This window comes from Leptosomus discolor, chromosome 19 (assembly GCF_034619465.1).
Source record: "Leptosomus discolor isolate bLepDis1 chromosome 19, bLepDis1.hap2, whole genome shotgun sequence".
NCBI lineage: Eukaryota > Metazoa > Chordata > Aves > Leptosomiformes > Leptosomidae > Leptosomus > Leptosomus discolor.
Window position 1 is genome coordinate 5,423,846 of NC_141409.1, and position 19,928 is coordinate 5,443,773.

The window sequence follows — 19,928 nt, forward strand, 5'->3', positions numbered from 1 at the left end:
CATCATGTGAAGATGCAGGAGTTAACAGTCAAGTAAGAGCTGGCTTCAGATCTTTAATGTCCGCAAACTGTCAAGACTTAAGTTTCTCTGCAATCCCACTACCCTCCCAAATGCACTTTCAGCTGCACATGATGAACCAGCTGCATGAAAGCAAAATTATTCAACCCATTCACTTTAATTCTGAGCCCTCTCACTTTCTGTGAGATTTTGCACGCTCCTGTTTTGTTGCCCTGAAAATGCACAAGAGACTTGAATGCAGCATTCGCTTGGGCCGTGTTTTCCCTTTGCATTTGAGCATTAGCAGCAAATGTCCTTGTGCATTTCTGCAGCGAGAGGGGAACGGAGCGGTGTGACTTATCTGACCAGCCGCCGACTAATCAGCGCTGCTGCTGAGATAGGAAATAATGAGTATTTGCCCTGCACTATTCACAGTCAGGCTAGAGAGCTTAAAAGAAATCATTAAAGATCTCTTTTGAATGCTACAAATGGCAATGAATAAATTCAGTCATATTCTGGGCATAAATTCGAGGCAACTGCAGTCAGCAAGCAGGAAAAAGAGACATTCATCAGCTTAATTATTTGTTGTGCGCTAATTGCTCAGCGTCCCCCTGCAGCGGGCGAGAAGCCAGGGCTGGCGCGGGGACGAGTGCCACCCAGGCAAGCGGGGAGGCGCGTCCTGCGGTGCCTGGCAGCGCGGCCCCGGGCAGGTGGGCTGCGCGGGGAGCAGGGGGCCGGTGGCGGCGTTTGCAGTCGGGGCAGAGGACGGGGCTGCGCTGCTCACAGCTTGCCCTGTGCGTGACCCAGGAGCAGCTTTGAGAGACAGGAAGGCCATTGCCGGCCAACCTCCAAGGGAGAGAAAGCTTCTGTTGTGTATCTGGAGGGGATAAAGTCTTCTGTGAAGGACAAAGCAAAATCCCATCTCCTTTTAATCTTCCTACCCTCCTGACCCAGCACAGGTTGCCAGCTCCCTTCTGCCTGGCTGCTCTAGGAAGCTGCTTCTTGCTTTGTAACCTGCCGCAGATAAAAGAAGATACTATGTTTTAAAGCATTTCATACGTGACGCTGCCAAAGTGAGAAAAATAAATAACTTGGGCATAACTGGCTGTCTCTGGGCTGGCGGCCACCTGCGAGGAGCTCCTGGGGTGTGCAGCATTGCAGGGAGAGAGGCTATGGCTGCTTCTTTTCTGGTTTGTTTCTCCAGTCACTGTTCTCCTTCACTTCTTTTCTCTTCCCCTTCCCTTTCACAAATTTTCCCTGGACAAGGCTGTCTAGAAAGGCCTCGCAGAAATCAGAAATGTCTCTCTTTAGGCTCTGCTTATGTACTTTGTTCCAGACTCAGATCACAGATTTGCTTAGTTGAAGGTCCTGCAGTCTGGGCCATGCAGATCTAAATACACAGAATGTTTAAAGTTCCCCCAACTTAAACCATTTCAAAGAGCAAACTTTCATCTGTCTTTCCTCTCTGCCTTTTCTTTTTGTCGCATAAGGGATAAACCTACAGCTCCCATGAGAAAAACCTGTCTCACTCAGTTATCACTCAGGTTTTCCCTTAACTGCTTTGCCCCATAGCACTTAGAAAAGAAAAGGAAAAATCCTCCCGCCCCTTCAGCCTCTTGACATTTCTGTCCAACACCTTGGAGAGGAAAACCAGCAAGTGCCTCGGCGGAAAACAAATGAGGACTTGCTGTAGATAGAGGACCGTGTGGGATTCATCCAAAGCTTTGCTTATCTGAGAGATAGGCAAGTTATCAAAACCTCTTCAGAGACTTTATGGCCGAGAATTCAAGGCCTAAAGAAAGGAGCTTTGAACTGAGGGGCTGCTGCTGGCTCCAGCAGGGATTTCCAAAGACTGTCCCTGTCTCCCCAGAAAGGGGGGGTCTGCTGCACTCCTACCCCTACGACAACAGAAATAACCACTTCTCAGTATTGTGGAGAAATAAGCGCCTTCTTGCAGCTCTCTAACTGCAACATAGACCTGTCTTGGGGAATCTCAGGTCTTGCTCCATCGGCAGAACACGGGTTTGAGGCAGCTCATGCAATTAGCAGCCTAAGTGACCACCCTGGCTGAGAAAATTCTGCTTATCCAGAAGAATTAACGTTCCTGCCACGATGCTGCTCCCAGCAACTTGAATGTCCCCGGCTGGGTGTGTTTGTCAGCTCTATAATTATCTGCCGAGATGCAGTGAATGGTGGGTGAGCACGGAGGAAGGAAGGATGGATACGATGCGGACTGTTGCTTCATGCCTCTGGAAGCAGCCGAGTGCTGCTGCGTGCTCCGAGCGCATTGGTTCACCCAGGCGTGTGGGTGAACTCACTTACCCATGAGCTGGTGGTCGCAGCCTCAGTGGCTAGCTGTTGGCCATGTGAGAAGAGTTTCAGTCATGGTTGGTTGGGATGGGAGCTTATTTTGGGGCTAAGAGCTTGGTTTCATAATCGTTCAGGGAGGCTTTCCAGGCAGCGATAGATTAAAAGCAGTGATGGTAGTAGCACATGTTGCCCATCCTGAGAGAACGTTCTTGGCTTCAAGGGACATGGGGCTTCCCACAACATACAGCGTTCCCAGGGGACGTGCTAGTGGAGGGTGTTTGCTTTGCTATCCGACCTCACTTCATTAGCAAGTGTTACAAAAACCAGTGAACAAACCTTCCCTGCTCCACCGCCAGCTATTTGGCCTCTGTGTGGTCTGGCTCCTATTAAATCTTTGGTGATTATTTAGAGTAATTACATTCATGTTTGCACAATCAGTAGCACGAGGGTAGGAAGCACAGCTGATTGCTGAGCAACTGAGCTCCATGTGGTTTGGCAAACGGGCTCCCTCGCTCCGCTCGGCGGGCAGGCGGGGATGCGGGGCTCGGTGCGGGCAGGGCTTTCCCCAGGATCCCTGCTGGCTTTGGGCCATCCTGCTTCCACCGGTTCTGGTGAGGCCGCTCCAGATTTATACCTGATGGAGAGAGAGGAGCATCTGTTGGGTTCAGCTGAGCTATGTCGTGTTACACCATATTTGCTGGCTTTAATGGGGGAAAGTCCAGTTTACGGTGGGGTGGTTAACAACAATTCAAGCCTTCGAAACTGTATGAGCTGAACAGGGAGGAGGTTTCCTGCGAGTTTCACCTTCGCCTTTCCCAGGCCCTCTGGAGTGGTGCCCTAGGTGTGAACCTGCATACCAGCCCCCAGAGTTAAAAGGGGGCTCGCTCTTGTTCCATTATCTCAAAACAGCCCTGGTGACCTGAATGCCGAAAACCACTGAGAAGATCCTTACAAGATGCATTTTTGTCCCACAAGGGCCTTGTCAGGGAGCAAAATACTTCCCTGGTGTTTGAGCTGCGAGGGTCTCAGGAGGCGGGGGGCTGTGACACTCAGCACAGCCTGCCACGCTTATCTCGACAGGCCACGCTCGGCCGCAGAGGCTCTGTCTGCAGCGGGGCCTTCGCATTTCCAGTTAGGCTCGTCTGGGAGATTTCGCAAACACTTCAGGGCTGAAATCGAACAACAGGCTGTTTCCCAACACTTTGCAGCCCTCCTCCTCTGCTTCCCACCACACACACACCCACCACCACCACCCCGCCCCTGCACCGGCAACCGCTGCCCTTCCCCAGGCCTTATTCTGCCTCCCTGCTGCTGCTGTGAACCAGCCCCAAGTGCGCTGGATGGGAGGTACAGACAGGTCAGCCTGATAGAGCCTGCGTGAGGGATGAGCTCCAGCCCTTCGCAGAACTTTCCCATCCCTCCCTGTACCTGTCTGGGCTTTCTCCTGTCAACATTCCCACCAGTTCCATAGAGACTGGCCTTTCTCAGCAGGGGTCTGCCTTGGGATGTCACCAGCCTCTTCAGATAGGTGCCTTGTAGCGAGGATTTGTGGCCTCTCACTCGTTTCCTGACCTGGATCCTAATTCTGCACTGGTCTGTTGTATTGTTGTCTTTGTTCCCGTAGTTGGGAGTGTGGCATCAAGGACAAATGTGCCCCTGTTTTCAAGAGGGAGGTTGGGTTTTATCCTGGGTCTCATCACCTAGCGTGGGAGAGGATGCTTAGGGCTACCATACTTTTGTGGAGAGTGGAAGTATGGGTTCATACACTGCACAGAATGGGTGGTGAGTTGGTTGAAGCAGAGGTATCTCAGACCTCCTGTGCGTTACACCTCCGATGTCTGTGCCAGCCTCCTGCCTAGCCCACAAGCCTACACCCGCTGTGATTGCTCCTTTAGGTTCAGAGCAGAGTGCATGCTCCCGGGGTGATGGACATGATTCAGGTTGTGTCTGTTTTCTCTTGAAGAGAGATAGTTTTGTGGTCCAGTGTGGTTCAGGTGTGACCCACATTCCCCTGCATGCTGTTGATCCACGCTGTGGCTCTGTTCTGGATCATCTCCAGCAGATGTGTGTGTGTAAGGGATGCGTGTAGGCATGTGGAGCTGAGTAGTTGGGCCTTTTTCAACCTCTTTTAGTTAGTCTGAGGAGGAAATGTCCTGCACTACGTCATCAAATGACCAAACCAGGCCCTAAACTTAATTTTTAGCTTTTTCTCCCTTCCCTCCTAGATATCAGCAAGGTTTTCTACAAGGGGAGATAGATGTAGGTGAAATTCAGGACTTGATGTGTGGAAGAAGAGCTGATTCTTTAATACTGGCTTTACAATGGGTATATCTGGAAATTTCAGTACAGGTCATACATTCTGTTAATGAGTTGGGCTTTCACAGGCCTATTTAAAAAGAAAAGAAGCAGTCAATCTTGGAGTATGTATGTCTGGGCTCCACACCTAAATGGGCTATCATTCAGAAATAGGTTCAGCATTTATTATTTCTAGCACATCCAGCAACTTTGTTCATGGCTCTGTACTCCAGAGGGCTATCACTGCACAAGCCCAAGGCAATTAACAGTCCTTCTTCTGAGGGGTTTTGTGGTTTCTCTGAGTTGGGTACTTGGGACAATCCTAGTAGATGCTGTGCGGAGGTTAGATTCCATATGGACTTGTGGAAATCAGGACCTTGGGGAACTCAAATGCGTATTTGTTGTAGATGTTGTTTAAAGTGGAAACCCTGTATTACTGCTAAGCGTTTGGAGAATTTCATCTTGTCTAATATGACTGTGGATGTGCTCGTTACCCACAGAAATCTCTGTCTTTTCACATAATAGAAAACTGATCTCTGGAGCTCACTGCCATAAGACAAAACAATTCATCTATCTGGACAATAGCACTGTAAAAATCAAATTGCATAAAAAAACCTCTGTAAGGGACATAAACTGAATAAGGCTAATCTGATCAGGAAGAAACCCTCTTACTCTCAGGCTACCCACTGCTGTGGACTGCTGCTGAGCCATGAAACTATCTGCTCTTGGGGCCACAACTCTGCCCCAGAGAGGAAGCTTCTGCTTTTCTGTCCATGACCAGTATCGGGAGACCAGAGGGTTTCTAGAGGACAACACATGGCAAGACATTTCTTCTCTACTGGCTCCATCTCACCAGAAATTTGCTGCAATGTAGAGTGATCTAGTCTCTTACATGCACTTTTTATTCAAGTTGCTCCAGTGCTGAGCACACGCTTACAGTGACAGAAAACAAAGGGGAAAACAAAGGGATTCAAGGAGAAATGGGAGGAGAGCGAATGAAGAAGGTAGATCACTTCAAGGCAACATCAAACTCATGCCAGTTTGGGTTTCTAAGGCCACTATTTCAGCACAGCCCACAGAGTAGGTTAGGGGAGCATGAGCTGGTAGTTTGGAGACACGGTTGTGCAGGGCTTTCACTCTTGGCTCTGATGTTCCCACAAGTGAAATGGTAGCATTTCTGGGATCTCTGTGCCTGCAACGCGTTTCACTGTCCCACCTGGAGGGACTGGACAGCAGCAGAGACAAAGTGCAGTAGGATGTCACAGCTAATTTCAGCCACTTTACTGAAATGCCTGAGTTGGGTGAGTGGTTGTCCTGTGTTCAGTGCAAAACATGTATCCTCCTTCTCTGTGAGCCTGCCTCTCTCCTTTGAATGCAGGAGCTACTTAATCACTTTTGTTAGAATGTTACAGACAAATACAGTGAATCCAGGCCAGGGAGAGGAAAAAGCTTGATCAAGACAAATTAAAGAATCAGGTTCCCAGGTCTCGCCTCCAACCAGTAGCTTCGTTGTACAACAGGGAGGATTTTTTAAGTCAAAGTCATTGCCAAATCCAGATTGCACTGAATGACTCAGGACTAAAAAAATAAAAATAGGGGAGAACTCCAGGCATACTTAAGTGTTTTGTTTGAGCATTTTCAAAGTGAAATAAGTCTTTATTTCAAGGCATAACTTTTACTCTGAAATAGCCTTTTTTATTTGTATGTCTTGAAGGAAAGGTCAAACCTGAACTGTGGTGGATAATCTAAACCAAAATGTTTCCTTCTGCATTGAACAAAAAAAGTATTTTCTTTTTAATCTTTTCTTTTTTTTCCAGTATTTTAATTCAGTCATTAAACGATCCCTCTTCAGCCTCCTCCCCAAATCCCATTGTTTGCAGACTTCTCTGTTTTCCTATCTAAGAATATTCATAACACTGTGATAGGAGACAGTCCTGCTCTGGCTGGCTTCTGTTGGATCAAGTGACCCTTAAGCTCCTATTGTTTTCTGCAGTTTATTATAAAATTCTTTAGTTTCCAATTATTTGAATTCATTTGCTTTTAACTTTTTGGACTATCTCTTTTCTTTACAACCTCCACATTTACACAACTGTGGATTAATTGTAGATTCACATTATTCACTGGTTGGTTATTTAGCTTGTAAATCACCAAGGCCATGGCTTGATGAAGAGTCGTCACCCTATTCTACCTGGAGGGTCAGGTCTTCTGGGAATGAAGTCAAAAGCAAGGGGAGGAGGCTCTCTAAACCCTGATTTGGTGATGAGCGTCGGCTAGTTAATGTCTCTGTCAGCATGTCCCTGCCTTAGGCTCCCCAGTTGTGAAATAAAGATCCACACCCCTCCATCCCGTTCTTGTGCGCGTCAGGAGAAAGGCATGCTAGAGGTGGACATGCAGGGACACGTATGGAAGGTCTAGGTGGAAATGACAGCTGTGTGTTCGCGCACAGTGCTTGGTCCACATTCCTAGTTGTGCTGTTGATGACACATAGGGAACAGGCCGACCCAGGCTTCATAGCCTGGAGAAAAGTGTTTATGAAAGAGAGAGCAAATATGTGGCAGCAAAGCCAAGGGAAGCAGACGGAGCACGCGTGTGCAGCCCTTGCCGGGGACGTTTGAACAGGTTGTGGCACTGTCTTGGAAGGAGTGTAAAGGAGGGAAATGAGGTCATTTGCTCAGTCTGTGCAGATGGGAGAAGTTCTTGGGAATTCACTTCAGGGCAAGCGAGACACTGTTCCACTGCCACCCCCTTTTCTTTATGTAAATACTGTGATGCAATAGGCCAAAATCAACTTCCACTAGCCAGGCACTGCAGGCTATTGTTTCAGCTCCTTCCCACACTTCTCCAGAGAGATCGCAGGCAGATGACAGATCATGCACGTAGCAGTCTCTCGCTTGCATTCCTTTGCTGTTCCTCAGTGCCCGTTAGCTGCATCTCTTGACCTTAAACACAAGAGGTATTTAGAGAAGTCTCTGCTGGACTGCAGCTTCACTCATCTGCTGGGCAGTGTTTGGTTCAGTTCCTGAGGAATTGAAACCAAGAACATTCATAGTTAAAGGCACAAGTGGACCTAGGCACAACAGCAGCACCCAAGCCATGGGGCCCTTCTGCAAAATGACACCCTACAGAGGGGAGATTATGGCCCAGGAGCAGAGTTTGCCAAAACCCCCAAGCTGGGGGTGGGTAGGAGTGCTATGGGGAGGCTGGAGCTGGTGAACATTTGAGTTGGTGATGTGAGATGAGGGTTTTGTCACTTCGCTGTCATTTAGTGTTTGTAGTCTTTGGGGTAAGGATAGCTTTTCAGAAGAGGTTGGCCATGTAACGTGGTCCCAGCATTTTTGTGGTAAGTACCCCAAAAAGCCCCAGCGTTGCCCAAGAAGTACATGTCTCCCCAGCCAGCTATGTTTATGTGCTTGATGTGAACTGTCAGGGGAGTATTTGCTGACCAGTAACTGCACAAGATGAACAGGTTCTCCTTTACACTTTTCACAACCATAAGGACATAACTCACCTGAGGCCTCAGTATACCACCAGCTCAGCATTAAAATAAATCACAAAAGAAAACTAACACAGCTGAAGACTGCAGCTGATCTCTGAAGGCATCACTCCAGAGGTCTTGTTTGTTCTCCAGGGTGCTGTAGGTGTTCCCTCCTTCATGTCTTTGTGTCTTTGGTTTCCTTCCCCAGGTTACTCCCTTCCCTATGTCCTGTGACCTACAAGGAGAGTGTGCTTGCCGGGACCCCAACGCCCAAGAGCACAATCAGAAAGACCTCCGTGGCTTCAGTCTTGGGTAACGCCAAGTGACGTGGAATGGAGGACCACACTGCTCAAGGCAGGCTAGGAGAGACACCACATCCCTTTTGGTATCGTTTTTAACATTTAGCTGCTCAACTGGATGGCATTTCTGCACCAGGGACCCTTAGAATTCAACCAGTCTGCCTTTAATTTTTGTCCAAGGAGAACTCAAAGTAGGGGTTTATGTATTAAGTATATCTTAAATAGTGATGATGAGAAACAAACAACCAAGAGTCGCGAAGACTTTCATGTATCAAAACAGCATGTTATGCCCACCTAATTTGAACAGTTCATATCTAGATTCAAGGCGAGAAACAAGCTATTTATGTACACATATTTATAGAAATAAGTAGAGAAAGAAAGAATGAGAGATGATGATCGATGCGAGAACACTTTCCCCTCTCCAGCACTCACAACTCAGACCATTCATGGAAGAGGCTGTGCTCTTGGAGGACTCCAAGCTGAGCCTTTTCTGATGCTGAATGCCAAGGTATCGCATGCTCGGGGCACTGAGGTTGGGGTGGGATCTCCACGGGGCTGTGCCTCTTGGCAAGTGACTTGCCAGACGCCCAGCCAGCTCGAGATGTGGGATGCATCTGCTCCTCACAGGAATGCTACTTCCAGCCAGGGAGCTCAGCAGACTGCAGTGGCCTTTCTGTACAGCTCCTCCTTCTCCCCCTGCCCTCAAAAACCCAACAAAAGGTCCCCTTGTAGCCTGCCTGCAAGCTGCAGGGCTGCTGGGTGCGACGTTTCTGTGTGGAGATGGGCAGGTGGTCCCATGGTGGAGTCAGGGAGTGGGAAGTCTAAGGACTGGCATCAAGGAACGTGGATGATTGCTTCTGAGGAGCAGAGAGGGTAACTTGCGCCCACACTTGTCATTTGAGCATGTCTGCTGCTGCTACTCCTGCTGCTATGTCCCATACAACTAGTTTTCTTACTGTGTCAGGACAGGGTGAAAAACAACCCCATGCAACCAAACAGTCTGCCTTAAAGCTTACCTACAACCTGCCTTTCAAACCCTCTGGTCTCTTCCTCAGCATTGGGGCAAGAAAACAGGACACCAGCTAGCCAAAGGAATCTGCTTTCTGGTTTCCACCCAACCAAGTGGTTCTCTAGACCTCCTCCACCCTGCTGTTTTGGTAGTCTGTATCTAACAACCGCTGCATGCTCCTGTTTTCTCAGGAGAGGGGAAGAGGAGAAGGAGGCACATGCTGTGGGGAAAGGACCGCAGGAGACAGTATTAGAATTTTGGCCGTATTTGTCAGTATTAAGCTGCCAGGCCAGTGGGTTGGACACTTCTGATAGACCAGGAGCTTAGCTGCTTGTAATCTTCCAGAAGGAGGGGCATTAGCTGCAGCAGGCCTCACACTTCCCTGTCAATACAGCTCCATCCTTCCATTTCAGCCCAGAGGGAAACAGACCCCTGGGGACTCATTTCATCATAGGGTCCATCACTCAGTGTCACTGAGATGCCCAGCATCCAGTGCTGCCGCTGCTGCTATGGCCCATCCCACGGAAATCCCAGAGATCTTTCCAGTGTGGCTTGGGCTTGTATCCTGCTGTTTCGGGCTCTGCTAGGAAGAACTCACACCCAAAAGAGCGTCCTTCCAATTCTTAAGTCTGTCTGTTCCTTGGGACTCCCCTGACTTGCACAATCTACTGGGTAAAGACAGGTTGGGAAGATTTTTTCCCTACTCCTGCTTTATTGAACATTTAGGCACTGGAGCAAGGCAGAAGGGTAAGGGGAGGGGACCTTTCGCTCGTGGAGATGGATGTAAAATGGATAGGAGAACTAGAAATGGAAAACTGACACAGTTGTAGGTGCAAGGTGCCAGGCTCTTGTCACCCACTGTTGGGGTTGTTTCTGTTGGTGTAAACCAGAGATGAATCTCAAGAACTAAAATGTAGAGGCCTGGAGAGGTGATTGTCGTTAAGAAGGTGAGGAGCTCTCTGTTGTGAAGCTCCTAGTTATTCCTGGAGAAGGCCTGGCCGTGGGAGCTGTGCAGATGGCTCTGCCCGCACCGTGCCGGGTGTACAGGAGAGGGAGGTGCAGTGGGATCAGGGCTCCTTCCGTGGAGTTAGGCTGAACATCCTCCAGTATAGAGACAAGTGGCAAAAACTGGGCCTGAGCAAAACTTCCACTTTTTGCCCTTGCCATCTAATTAACAATGGAAGTAAATAACTGTGAAACAGTTGCTTCCTTCTGGTCCCTTTGTCCTCCCATTTTGTGTTGGCAGTTTGTTCATGTGCCATCCAGCCTGTCAGAAGAGCTCACAACCTCGAAAGCCTTTCAAACTGCTAAAGCATCGTGTCCTTGATGCCTGAGGCATCTCGGCATGATCTCCCCCCTCCACCCCACCTGGGTTTCGCCCTAAGCAGGGACCCTCAGTTCAGGTCCTGTGTGCATCCTGATGGCAGCTCAGTTTGCAAAATCCCCTTCTCAGGGGGATGCAGCTCAGCATGAAGGACAGTTTCCATCTGCTTTTCCCACCTAGGACATTGCCCAGGAGAGACAGGTCTCTATAAGCTTTATTGCCACTTGCTGCTCCCAGGAGCGCAGGGCCTGCCGAGCTTCTCTGCCCAGCCAGGACCAGCCTCTCCTTGCCGAGTTGGAGCCCTTCTCAGCTCAAGAGCGATGGTGGCCTCTTGCCAGCACAGCCTCACACCTCAGCTTCACTCCTGCAGTCCGGGGGTGACCCAACTCCCTTTCCCACGGGCGGGCTTTCCATGCTGCTATTCGATTTTTTTTTTTTCCAGCTGCCATGTGGGTGCTGTCCATCTCCTCCAAGGGGGCTGACAGAACTGGGAGCAGAAGAAGTTCTGCTCTGAGTCACGTTAAATCCAGTGGCTTTTTTTTTTTTTCTTCCATTGGGAAAAGATCGCACTGGGGCAAAGCTTTGCCCTCTGTGTTTCAGGTGCTGTATGATGCACCCAGAGGGATGCGGAGGGGGGAGCCATGGGACACCTGCTCAGCTCTTGTCCCCTGTGCTCCGACCCTGGGTCAAGGCCAGCTGGATGGCCACCACTGTAAGGGCCTTGAGTAGTCAGTGGAGTCCCTAGGAAAGACCCACGATGACTGTGATGGGCATTGGGTTGGGGGTGAGAGGGACATTGCCCGCCACCTCCACCCGCTGACCCAGTGGTGTAGGACAATATCAAACAAGAGGTTTAGGGGAAGAGGAGAGGGTGCTCGTGGGGGTAAAATTTAGCTGCTCATGAAGTCCAGGTCACGTTAGTGCCAAGATCTTCTCTGTCACAGATCGTGAGCCAAGGCTGCACCCTACCTGGGGCTACCAGCCAGCCTCCTGGCTATGGGTGGTGTCCAGGACCAGCGGGAGGGAAAGCTGGAGCAGAAAGCGGTGAATGGTGCATGGTGGGGTGGGAAACTCTTGTCAGCTGCTACCCCTCTCCCTCCCCACCCTCTCGCAGACGGGCTGAGCTGGTGTCCTCCTGCTTTTCTTGCATCTTCCGCTGTCCCCCCCAGGCTGAGAAAGGAGGATGGCACCAGAGGACTCTTGGAGTCGGGTTCCAGCTACCTCCCTTCCGGTTTCGGTTTCACTTGGTTGTAACTGTCGGTTTGTTCTAGGTTTTACCTGTGTTTAAGGAAAGAAAAAAAAAAAAAAAAAAAAGAAAAAGAAAAAGAGGAAAAAAAACAGATGAAAAAGAAAACCCAATAGCCAACAAAAGTTTCATGCTGCAACTGATTCAAGTGGGGGAATAAATAACAACAAGTGAGGCTTTACAGAGAGGAAGAAAAGAAAAGAAAAAACCCCACCATAAAAAGGAGAAAAGAAAACCCGCATAATCCAAATCCAAGAAGAGCAAAGCCTATTTTTGTGTGTTTGAAAGGAAAATACTGATTCTGCCAGCTGAGTAGAGAGCTAGATACTTAAGTGTAGATTTCCCTAGAAGTACCGTGAGGTTTTATAACATTGTCTGGGTTTGTTTTCCTTGTGCTTTGTGGTAAGTCCAGGAACTAAGGCTAAGGTGTTTTTTCCCCTGGTATATGGTTGTTTGTGGGGGGAGGGGGGGGGGGAGGGGGGGCGGAGTTTATTATTATTTTTTTTTCCAGATTATTTTTTTAAGTGTGTATTTGTGCTTATTTTTACATTATCCAACTGTACATACGCATTTAACCAGTATTTCACTGTGCTCTAATTACTGCACTCAGAAGCACTGCACAGTCTGAATCCCGAAGAGCTGCGAGAGACTGGGAGTGAGGGGGGGGAAGGAGAACGCTGCTACGTGAGCAGACAGGTGGTTCCCGTCGGCGGGGAGCGGGGTGCCGACCGTCCCCTTCCCGCACTCCAGCCCATCGTTCCCATTCGAGGCCACGCTAGAAGACAGGAGGGGATGGGGTTAAGTCAGCCAAGGCTGGGATCTCAAAGGGGTTTTGGGGCTGGCGACTTGGCCTTTGAACTTTTTTGGATGCTGTGGAAATTCCCAGCCTTTCGGCAGCGTCTTGCCCTCCCCTGCCCGATCCCTGGAGGCGCCAGTGAGAGTTAATGGGCATGTTCATATCACTGGGAGAGGACCATGTGCCCGGCTGAGATATGCTCTTGAGATCTTCATGGTTGTGGGCCCCATTTTGGTCTCAGTGGTGAACTGAGCTGACTCGCTTTGCATTTCTTCCACATCATCCCATCCTCTGGGGAAAGCCATCTCCCTGCCTCCAGCTGACTTCATGTGTTGGGCACACTGGAGCCCCGGGGACAGTCCCCTTTCCACTGGAGGACCTTGACCACTGGGTTCAGTGGGAGCGTGACCAAAACCTCAGCAGGAGCAGGTCCAGGTGGCCCAAGATGTATTTCCTTGGAGCTACGGTCAGTTTGGGCAATAGGGGTTTGGTGTTGGGCTGTTCCTGCCACCCGGGGAACCAGTGTTCAAAACCCTGGTCATTTGAGCGGGAGCAAAGTGGGGCTTAACGTTTTGTTTCTTAGTTTGGCAAACTGAATTTTCCCCTTTTTGCCTGATCTACATATCCAAGATTCATTAAGAATAATAATCGCTTCCTCTGAGGCCAGAAACAAGAGCTTGGGTTGGCTTCAGGTGTTAGATGAGGAGTCTTGGTGCTACTTGTTGGTGGAGTTAGTCCTGTTAGGTCAAGATGCCGAGCTAATGAGTCCAAGTTGCCTTTGGTTCCCATTCTGGTTTGGTTTGGTCTTTTGGTTTTTCCTTCGTTTGGTGAGGCCACAATTCAGCCACCAGTTTCCATCTTCTGAGTGCAAAGAACCAGGGCTTTAACAAAACATTTCACCAGCAATTAAAGAGGGAATCGGAACCATTGCGGAGTTTGCATTGTACGGCCTCTGTAATTACTTACCTGTCTGCAGATGATTGGCTGAATTTTGCTCCCATCAAGTCAACAAGGGTTTTTGTTGTTGTTGTTGACTTCACTGGGAGCAGGATTGAGCCGTACTATATATATAAATATATATATAAATATATATATGATATATATATAATATTATATGTGTAATATTATATATATATATCAGTGTAATATTTACAAATAAAACTGTGATCTCGTCTAGAGAAAAATGTATTCATATTACCAACTGCTCTTCCATATTTATGTATCATATTGTATCTTTTTATTATTGTTATAATTATTATGATTATTATGGTTATTATTATTATTATTATTATTATGGAATCTTTCTTGGCACCTTTTGGAAGCCACGTCAACCAATACTCCAATGAAGTGCTGAGGATCTATTTTCACAAGAATTCTACTGGTCTACTGTAAAAAAGAGAAAAAAAAAAAAGAAACAAGCAAAATACAGTTCAACCCTTAATTCTGTACCTCACGCCTGTACGTTTGCTGCTCCGATTTTGGGTTTTATTTTGCGTTCGTTTGTTTTTAACGGATCTAATTTAAGTCTCCAAGCAATATATAAAGATGTAAATAGTAAAGCTTATTTATTAAGATTGTCATCTTTTTTAATTTATATTTACACAATTGTTCATCTAATTTATTTTTTTTTTCAATACAGTTTTTAACAGTTGTCCTTTTTTTTGGTTCATGATGTTTTTTAAATCATTTTCACAGAATTTCTTTATACAGGTTTTTCTCTTTCTTTTAATAAGCAACAACTTCCTCTGGTCTTTCAAAAACAGGTCATGTTTCACTCAAAAAAAGTTATGTCAGATTCATCGAAATATTTTGCCATTGTTGATTCCTATACCCTAAAGTTCTATATTATATAAATATATAATACCTTGTATGCTTAAATATTTAACTGTGTGATTTTGTATATATCTTCATACACATGCTCACACACATATGAGGGTTAATGTCCCCAGATGTTGGGAGAACAGAGAATCAGAAACACAAACAATATAAGCTTGTATTAAAGAGTTCTGAACTGGACCGCTTGCTCTTGACGCGTCTCCTTTGCTTTCGGTCGAGCCGGCCCCCGGCATCACCGGGTACCCCGGGGCAGGGGGTGAGGGTGGCTGCGGGGTTCCACATCTGGCTGCACAGCTGCACAGGCCACCCTGTCCACATGCTCCTGCTGAGCTCCAGCGCTTGGTTTGGGACAGGGGTTTTGAAAATCCCAGTGTTTTGGCAGAGCCCTGACGGGAGAGGGCCACAGCGGGTGGAGGGAGGCAGCGCCGGCCGGAGCCACGTGGCAGCCAAAGAGCCCAGTTCACCCCCAGCAGGTTTGGTTCTGCCAAGGCAGTTCAGGTCCTGCTTCGCTCAGAGCAGGCTGGTGCCTGGTGGAGGTTTTGGTGTGAGAGATGCTTGAAAATATGGAAGGTTGGATGCTTGTAATTTTAGAAAGAATTTTTTTTTTTTTTTTTTAAGTTATCCGTGGTCTCTGCTAACTCTCTCCATCACATGCAGATATCCAGAAAATGAGTCCCAATGGGAATTTGCCGTGACTCGGGGGTATTACCTAGGAGGGGAGGAAGGCTGAAAGCGATGTGCAGCTGCAGAGCTGAACATCCCGATGCACAAAGCCTTTGGACACACAAGGAAACGCACAGATAAAGATAAGGGAGTCTCCAGTGGTCAAGCGATAGCTGGGCTTGCAGTCCCCCCACGCCAGACCAAGGCCTTGTAAGGCATGCAGAGTGAGCTCGTGCACATCTGGGGCTGGTAAAGCCCCGTGCCCAGTATAAGCACACACGAGACACGCACACCTATGTGCACACACATGCTGTGTTACAGCCTGTCCCGGTCCCAACCCCTCCTCAGGGCTGGCTCACCTGCAATGCAGCTGCATGACTTTCTCCTCCTGGAGAATGAGGCTCTGCCACCCAGTAACATCGTTTTGGTCGGCACGGTGATGGACACTTCTCAGCTGCACGCCCACAGGCATGCACAGCCCCAAAAGGACCGGGGTGGACTCAGATCACAGGGCTGTCTGTTCTTGCTAATGAATAGGATTAGGAATAGGATTAAGAAACTTTTGGTCCTTCCACACCCAAAGTGTGGCTTTTTGTTGCCACGGCAGGTGTTTGTGGTGAGCAGGGTGGGCTGGAGGAGCTGCAGCTCCAGCAAAGCCTGCAGCAGCCGAGGGCTCAGCCCCGCACAGCTTGGGCAGCCCACCTGCCCCAACCAAGGGCAGCTTCCCTGGGCAATTAAGTTGACCATTAATGGCAAAGTCGTTCAATCCCGTTCTGTCCCACGGACTTTGCAGATTTTCCACCCTCGGAGGCTTTGCCTCCCCTTGGTCCCAGCCGTGCTGGTCCTGCCATGTTGCCTCACTTTGCCAACACTACCCCCGCACTGTTACTGCTCCACTGGGATCCTCACGTTGGAGCCGGGTGCAGGACTCAGCCTGCTGCCTGCTCAGACCCTGATGCGGCAGGCACGGAAAGGGACTTTATGCTGTTACACTGAGAAATCTGTATTGATTCAGCTTCAACATGTGAATTGATTCAGCATTGACACCTCCAAACCTTGAGGATGCACATGCAGTGAGGACAGGTGCCATTTAACCCTGACAGTTATTGACCTGTGATCCTAACAAGAGTCATTTTTAACCCAGTTAACTCCCCAACTCATTAATGATTTAACTCCCCAGGAAAGCCCTGGTAAGACACAGAGGCTGGGAGCATGGGCAGAGGACAAGGAGGGGGTGCCTGGGGACAGGAGTGTTGAACACCAGCTATGCTTTCCTGGTTACACATTTCCCTTTTCATTTGCTTTAGTCAGCACTGGGCCATAGTGCCAGCTAGCTCCGTTTGCCATCCTGATGTAGTTACAGTGCTGACTGGTACCACCTTGGCCCCCTTTTGAAAGTCTGGCAGTAACACCTTAGTGCATAAATGGCCTGTGGCTTGAACAATAAATTAATTCTACACCACACAATCCATGGGATGTTTGGGGGCAACAGACTGAAGGATGAGAATAAATTAATTTCTTTTTTTACACCAGCATCAGTGAGTCAGTGAAAAAAAAAATGTTTTGCATTTTGTCAAAATCCACTGCAATATCTTGAGCAGGGAGAGAGAGAGAGAGAGAGAGAGCGAGAGAGAGACAGAAAGAGCACGAGCAAGAGCGCATCATGCTTTCTATACCATCTTTGTCTATGGTCAATGCATTATTAATAGGTACAAGCGCATCACAGACGGCCCTATCAATGGAACATACTGTAGATAAAAAGGCTCATTGACAACATATTGAATGGGTTGTGTGTGTATTGGACGGGGCTCTGAGCAACCTGATGTAGTTGAAGATGTCCCTGCTCATTGCAGGGGGGTTGGACTGGATGAGCTTTAAAGGTCCCTTCCCACCCAAACCATTCTGTGATTCTACAGCATTATACAGACCAATTGGCTGCGTGTTGAACTATCTATTAAGCATCAATAAGGACCTTAAGATGGGAGCAACCCATAAGGCCAGTGAGCAGCGAGGAGCTCGCTCCTGCTGGCTGGGCTGCATTTGCTGAGCGATGTTCAGCTCTGTTCCTCCCCCACATGCACAACGCCCCCGAGTGCAACCAGCTGAAATGCACAGTCAGAACAACAGTTTCTATGTCCAGTTTACATGTCTGGAAATCAATCACTAAAGAGAGAAAGAGGGGGGTGAAAAAGAAAAAAATCAATACATACATTGAACAAGGTCTGAAGCCACCGTTCTGTGAGATGGCAAAAGGGCTTGTGGCCACCAGCAAATGTTTAATCTGGCTGAGAACTAGCAAGGAAGGCAGCTTTAGGATCTCAGCCCCGTAGTCGTAATGCCAGTCACCTTGCTGTGCAGTGACCAGCCCAGGGAGTCTCGTGACACACTCAAAGTCACCCAGACTGGGCCACCAGCCTCTCCAAGAGGCCCATGTACTGAAGTGACTGCGAGGCACTTGTGACACCAGATGCGGTTCCTGTTGGCCGCATTAAATCAAAAGGAGCTGACTGCATTAATTATATATGAAAGCTGGGGAAATTGCTCTGAATTCATACGGCAATGTTGTCTCCCAGCTGAAAGCCACAGCTTCTCAAACAAGTATGGCATTGGTAATTGTGGTAATGGGAAAATGAAGCTGTTAGCAACTTCGAACAATTTGGACAAAAAGACACAGAGGCTTAAAAAAAAAAAAAAAGCTTCTGTAGAAAGGCTGGGATATAAAGGAAACTGCCCACAAGTACAGAACAAAACTTCTTTCCACATCAGCAAGGGCATCTGAAGAGCAAATGAACGTTGACTGTTCAGGTGCGTAGGCTGGCAGACGTGTGCCCACGTGGTCGCTTGCTGACACACACACACACACCCCCACACACACAGAGACACACAAACCCAGCGAACGCTTTGTGGTCCAGCACTATCTTTTCCTGGGCTTTTCCACCCCACTTCTGCAGGTTTTCAGTTTCTAAAACACACACCTGGGAGGTGAAGAAAAGGGAGCTGTTCCCAGGCCAGAATTCTCCTTTTTGCTGCTCATTAACTACCACAACACTGCGATGGCCCCACATTTTCCCTCTACCCTGAATTGGAATAACAGCTGCCTACATCATTCAAGTCAACAACTGGCCTAAGTTCGCTGACAAAATGCAGCCAACGGGCCAGGGTCTTAAATTTTTTTAAGTACAAGTGAGGCAATACTGTGTCAAAATAGCTTTAAAGGTCTTGAGAATCTTTTGGCTGACTTCTCCCAGGCCTGGGGAGGATTGTTAGTGGCTAAAACCAGCTTTCACAAAAGTAATATTGTTTTGCAGATAAGAAGTTATTCACAACTTTATGTGCTCAAAATAAGCAGGGTCTTTTCAAAATGTCACCCCGATAACACGGTCTTTCCTGAGCCCTGACGCCGCTGTGTTGCCGTCAAGACGTGAAGGCTCCATGACACAGCAGCGGCCAAACAGTCTTGGAGAGACGGGAGGGTGGGCAGAGCAGGGAAGGAGGATCCTTTTAATTGCACACTTTATTAATACCGCAGTGCTCAAACTTTCCACCCAAGCACTTAAAGCCTCCTGACCGCCACTGCACCTTAGGAAATGCCAAAGCTGAAGCGCACCACGCTGACTCAAACGGTGTCCTGGTGTTTGGGAGCTGCCGAGAGCCCTTTGGGCAAAGCCTTCCCGCCCCAGCCCAGCACTGGAGTGGCACTTGCAAGGCCAGAGCTGCCCAGGGCATGTCCCCTCACCATGGTGGGACTATGAGCCATGGTCCCTCCTGGCTTAATGTCATGGCCACCTAGGCTGGGGGAGGCAGACAGGCCAAGCATGCTTAGAAAAAAAAAAAAAAACCAACACAGAAACCTTTTCCTTTGTGTCTTGCAATGCACAAATTGATTCACGACAGTGATGCTCAGCTTCTGGGGAGCTAATCCAGCCTCTGGCCCAGCAGGTACAGCGTGCAGTTTGTACCTCCCAGTGCAACAAGATGTGAGCTCCCAGGCTGCTGAGGCAGTCATCACATCGCAGGGCATTCTCAGGGCTAAGCATTAGTGTTACTGCAAGGCTTTGTCCATCCCAGGCACCCCCCAAGATGGAGAGGACTTGGGCTGTCCATGCCGAACAGCCTCTGGCCCTCCCTTGGCTTCTTCCCCAGCCTCAGCAGAGCCTGCCTCACCCAACCAAGCAAAAATTAAATAAAAATTAAAAAAAGAGGAAAAGCAGAAACCAAAGAAATAAATAAAGGAGCAAACACAGCACTTGACTTGGGAGGCCTTTGCTGTGGGCAGAAGCTGTCCCAAAGTGGTGTGTCATCAGTGGCACAGCAACCGAACAATCAGCCCCTCTGTGCACCGTGCCAGCTGCAGCCCGGCTGGGGACGAGGGCGGTGGGGAACAATGGCCGTGGGGACAATGGGGATTGTTCAGGGCCGCTCTGCTCCTCGGGAGCAGACAGCCCCACGCAGTCCTGGGAGGGGACCTGTGGCTGTCACCAGCTTTGAGCTGCCAAACAAGTGGCAGATTTGAGGTGCCCTTAAGGAGGGCGTGTGCCCGCTGGGATGGTCAAGGGCTGCTGAAAGTGGCGGTGAATGTGTTTGTTAAAAGGAAGAGTGTGAACACACCTACAGTGAAGAGTGAGCAGCCTCTGCAGAGAAACCACCTCCTGGTGCTGAGCTTATGGGGTGCTGGGGG

At 48.7% G+C, this 19,928-nt stretch overlaps 1 protein-coding gene across 3 annotated transcripts in view; it reads left to right on the forward strand.

The window, feature by feature from the left end:
• The window catches only part of PAPPA (pappalysin 1), a 177,802-nt gene extending 169,409 nt beyond the window's left edge, over nucleotides 1–8,393 (forward strand). For all 3 annotated transcript variants that reach the window (XM_086475664.1, XM_086475662.1, XM_009955051.2), the window contains one exon: nucleotides 8,286–8,393. In XM_086475664.1, coding sequence (XP_086331790.1) covers nucleotides 8,286–8,393 — 108 coding nt within the window. The remainder of the gene's footprint in view (nucleotides 1–8,285) is intronic.
• Nucleotides 8,394–19,928: the final 11,535 nt, after the last annotated feature.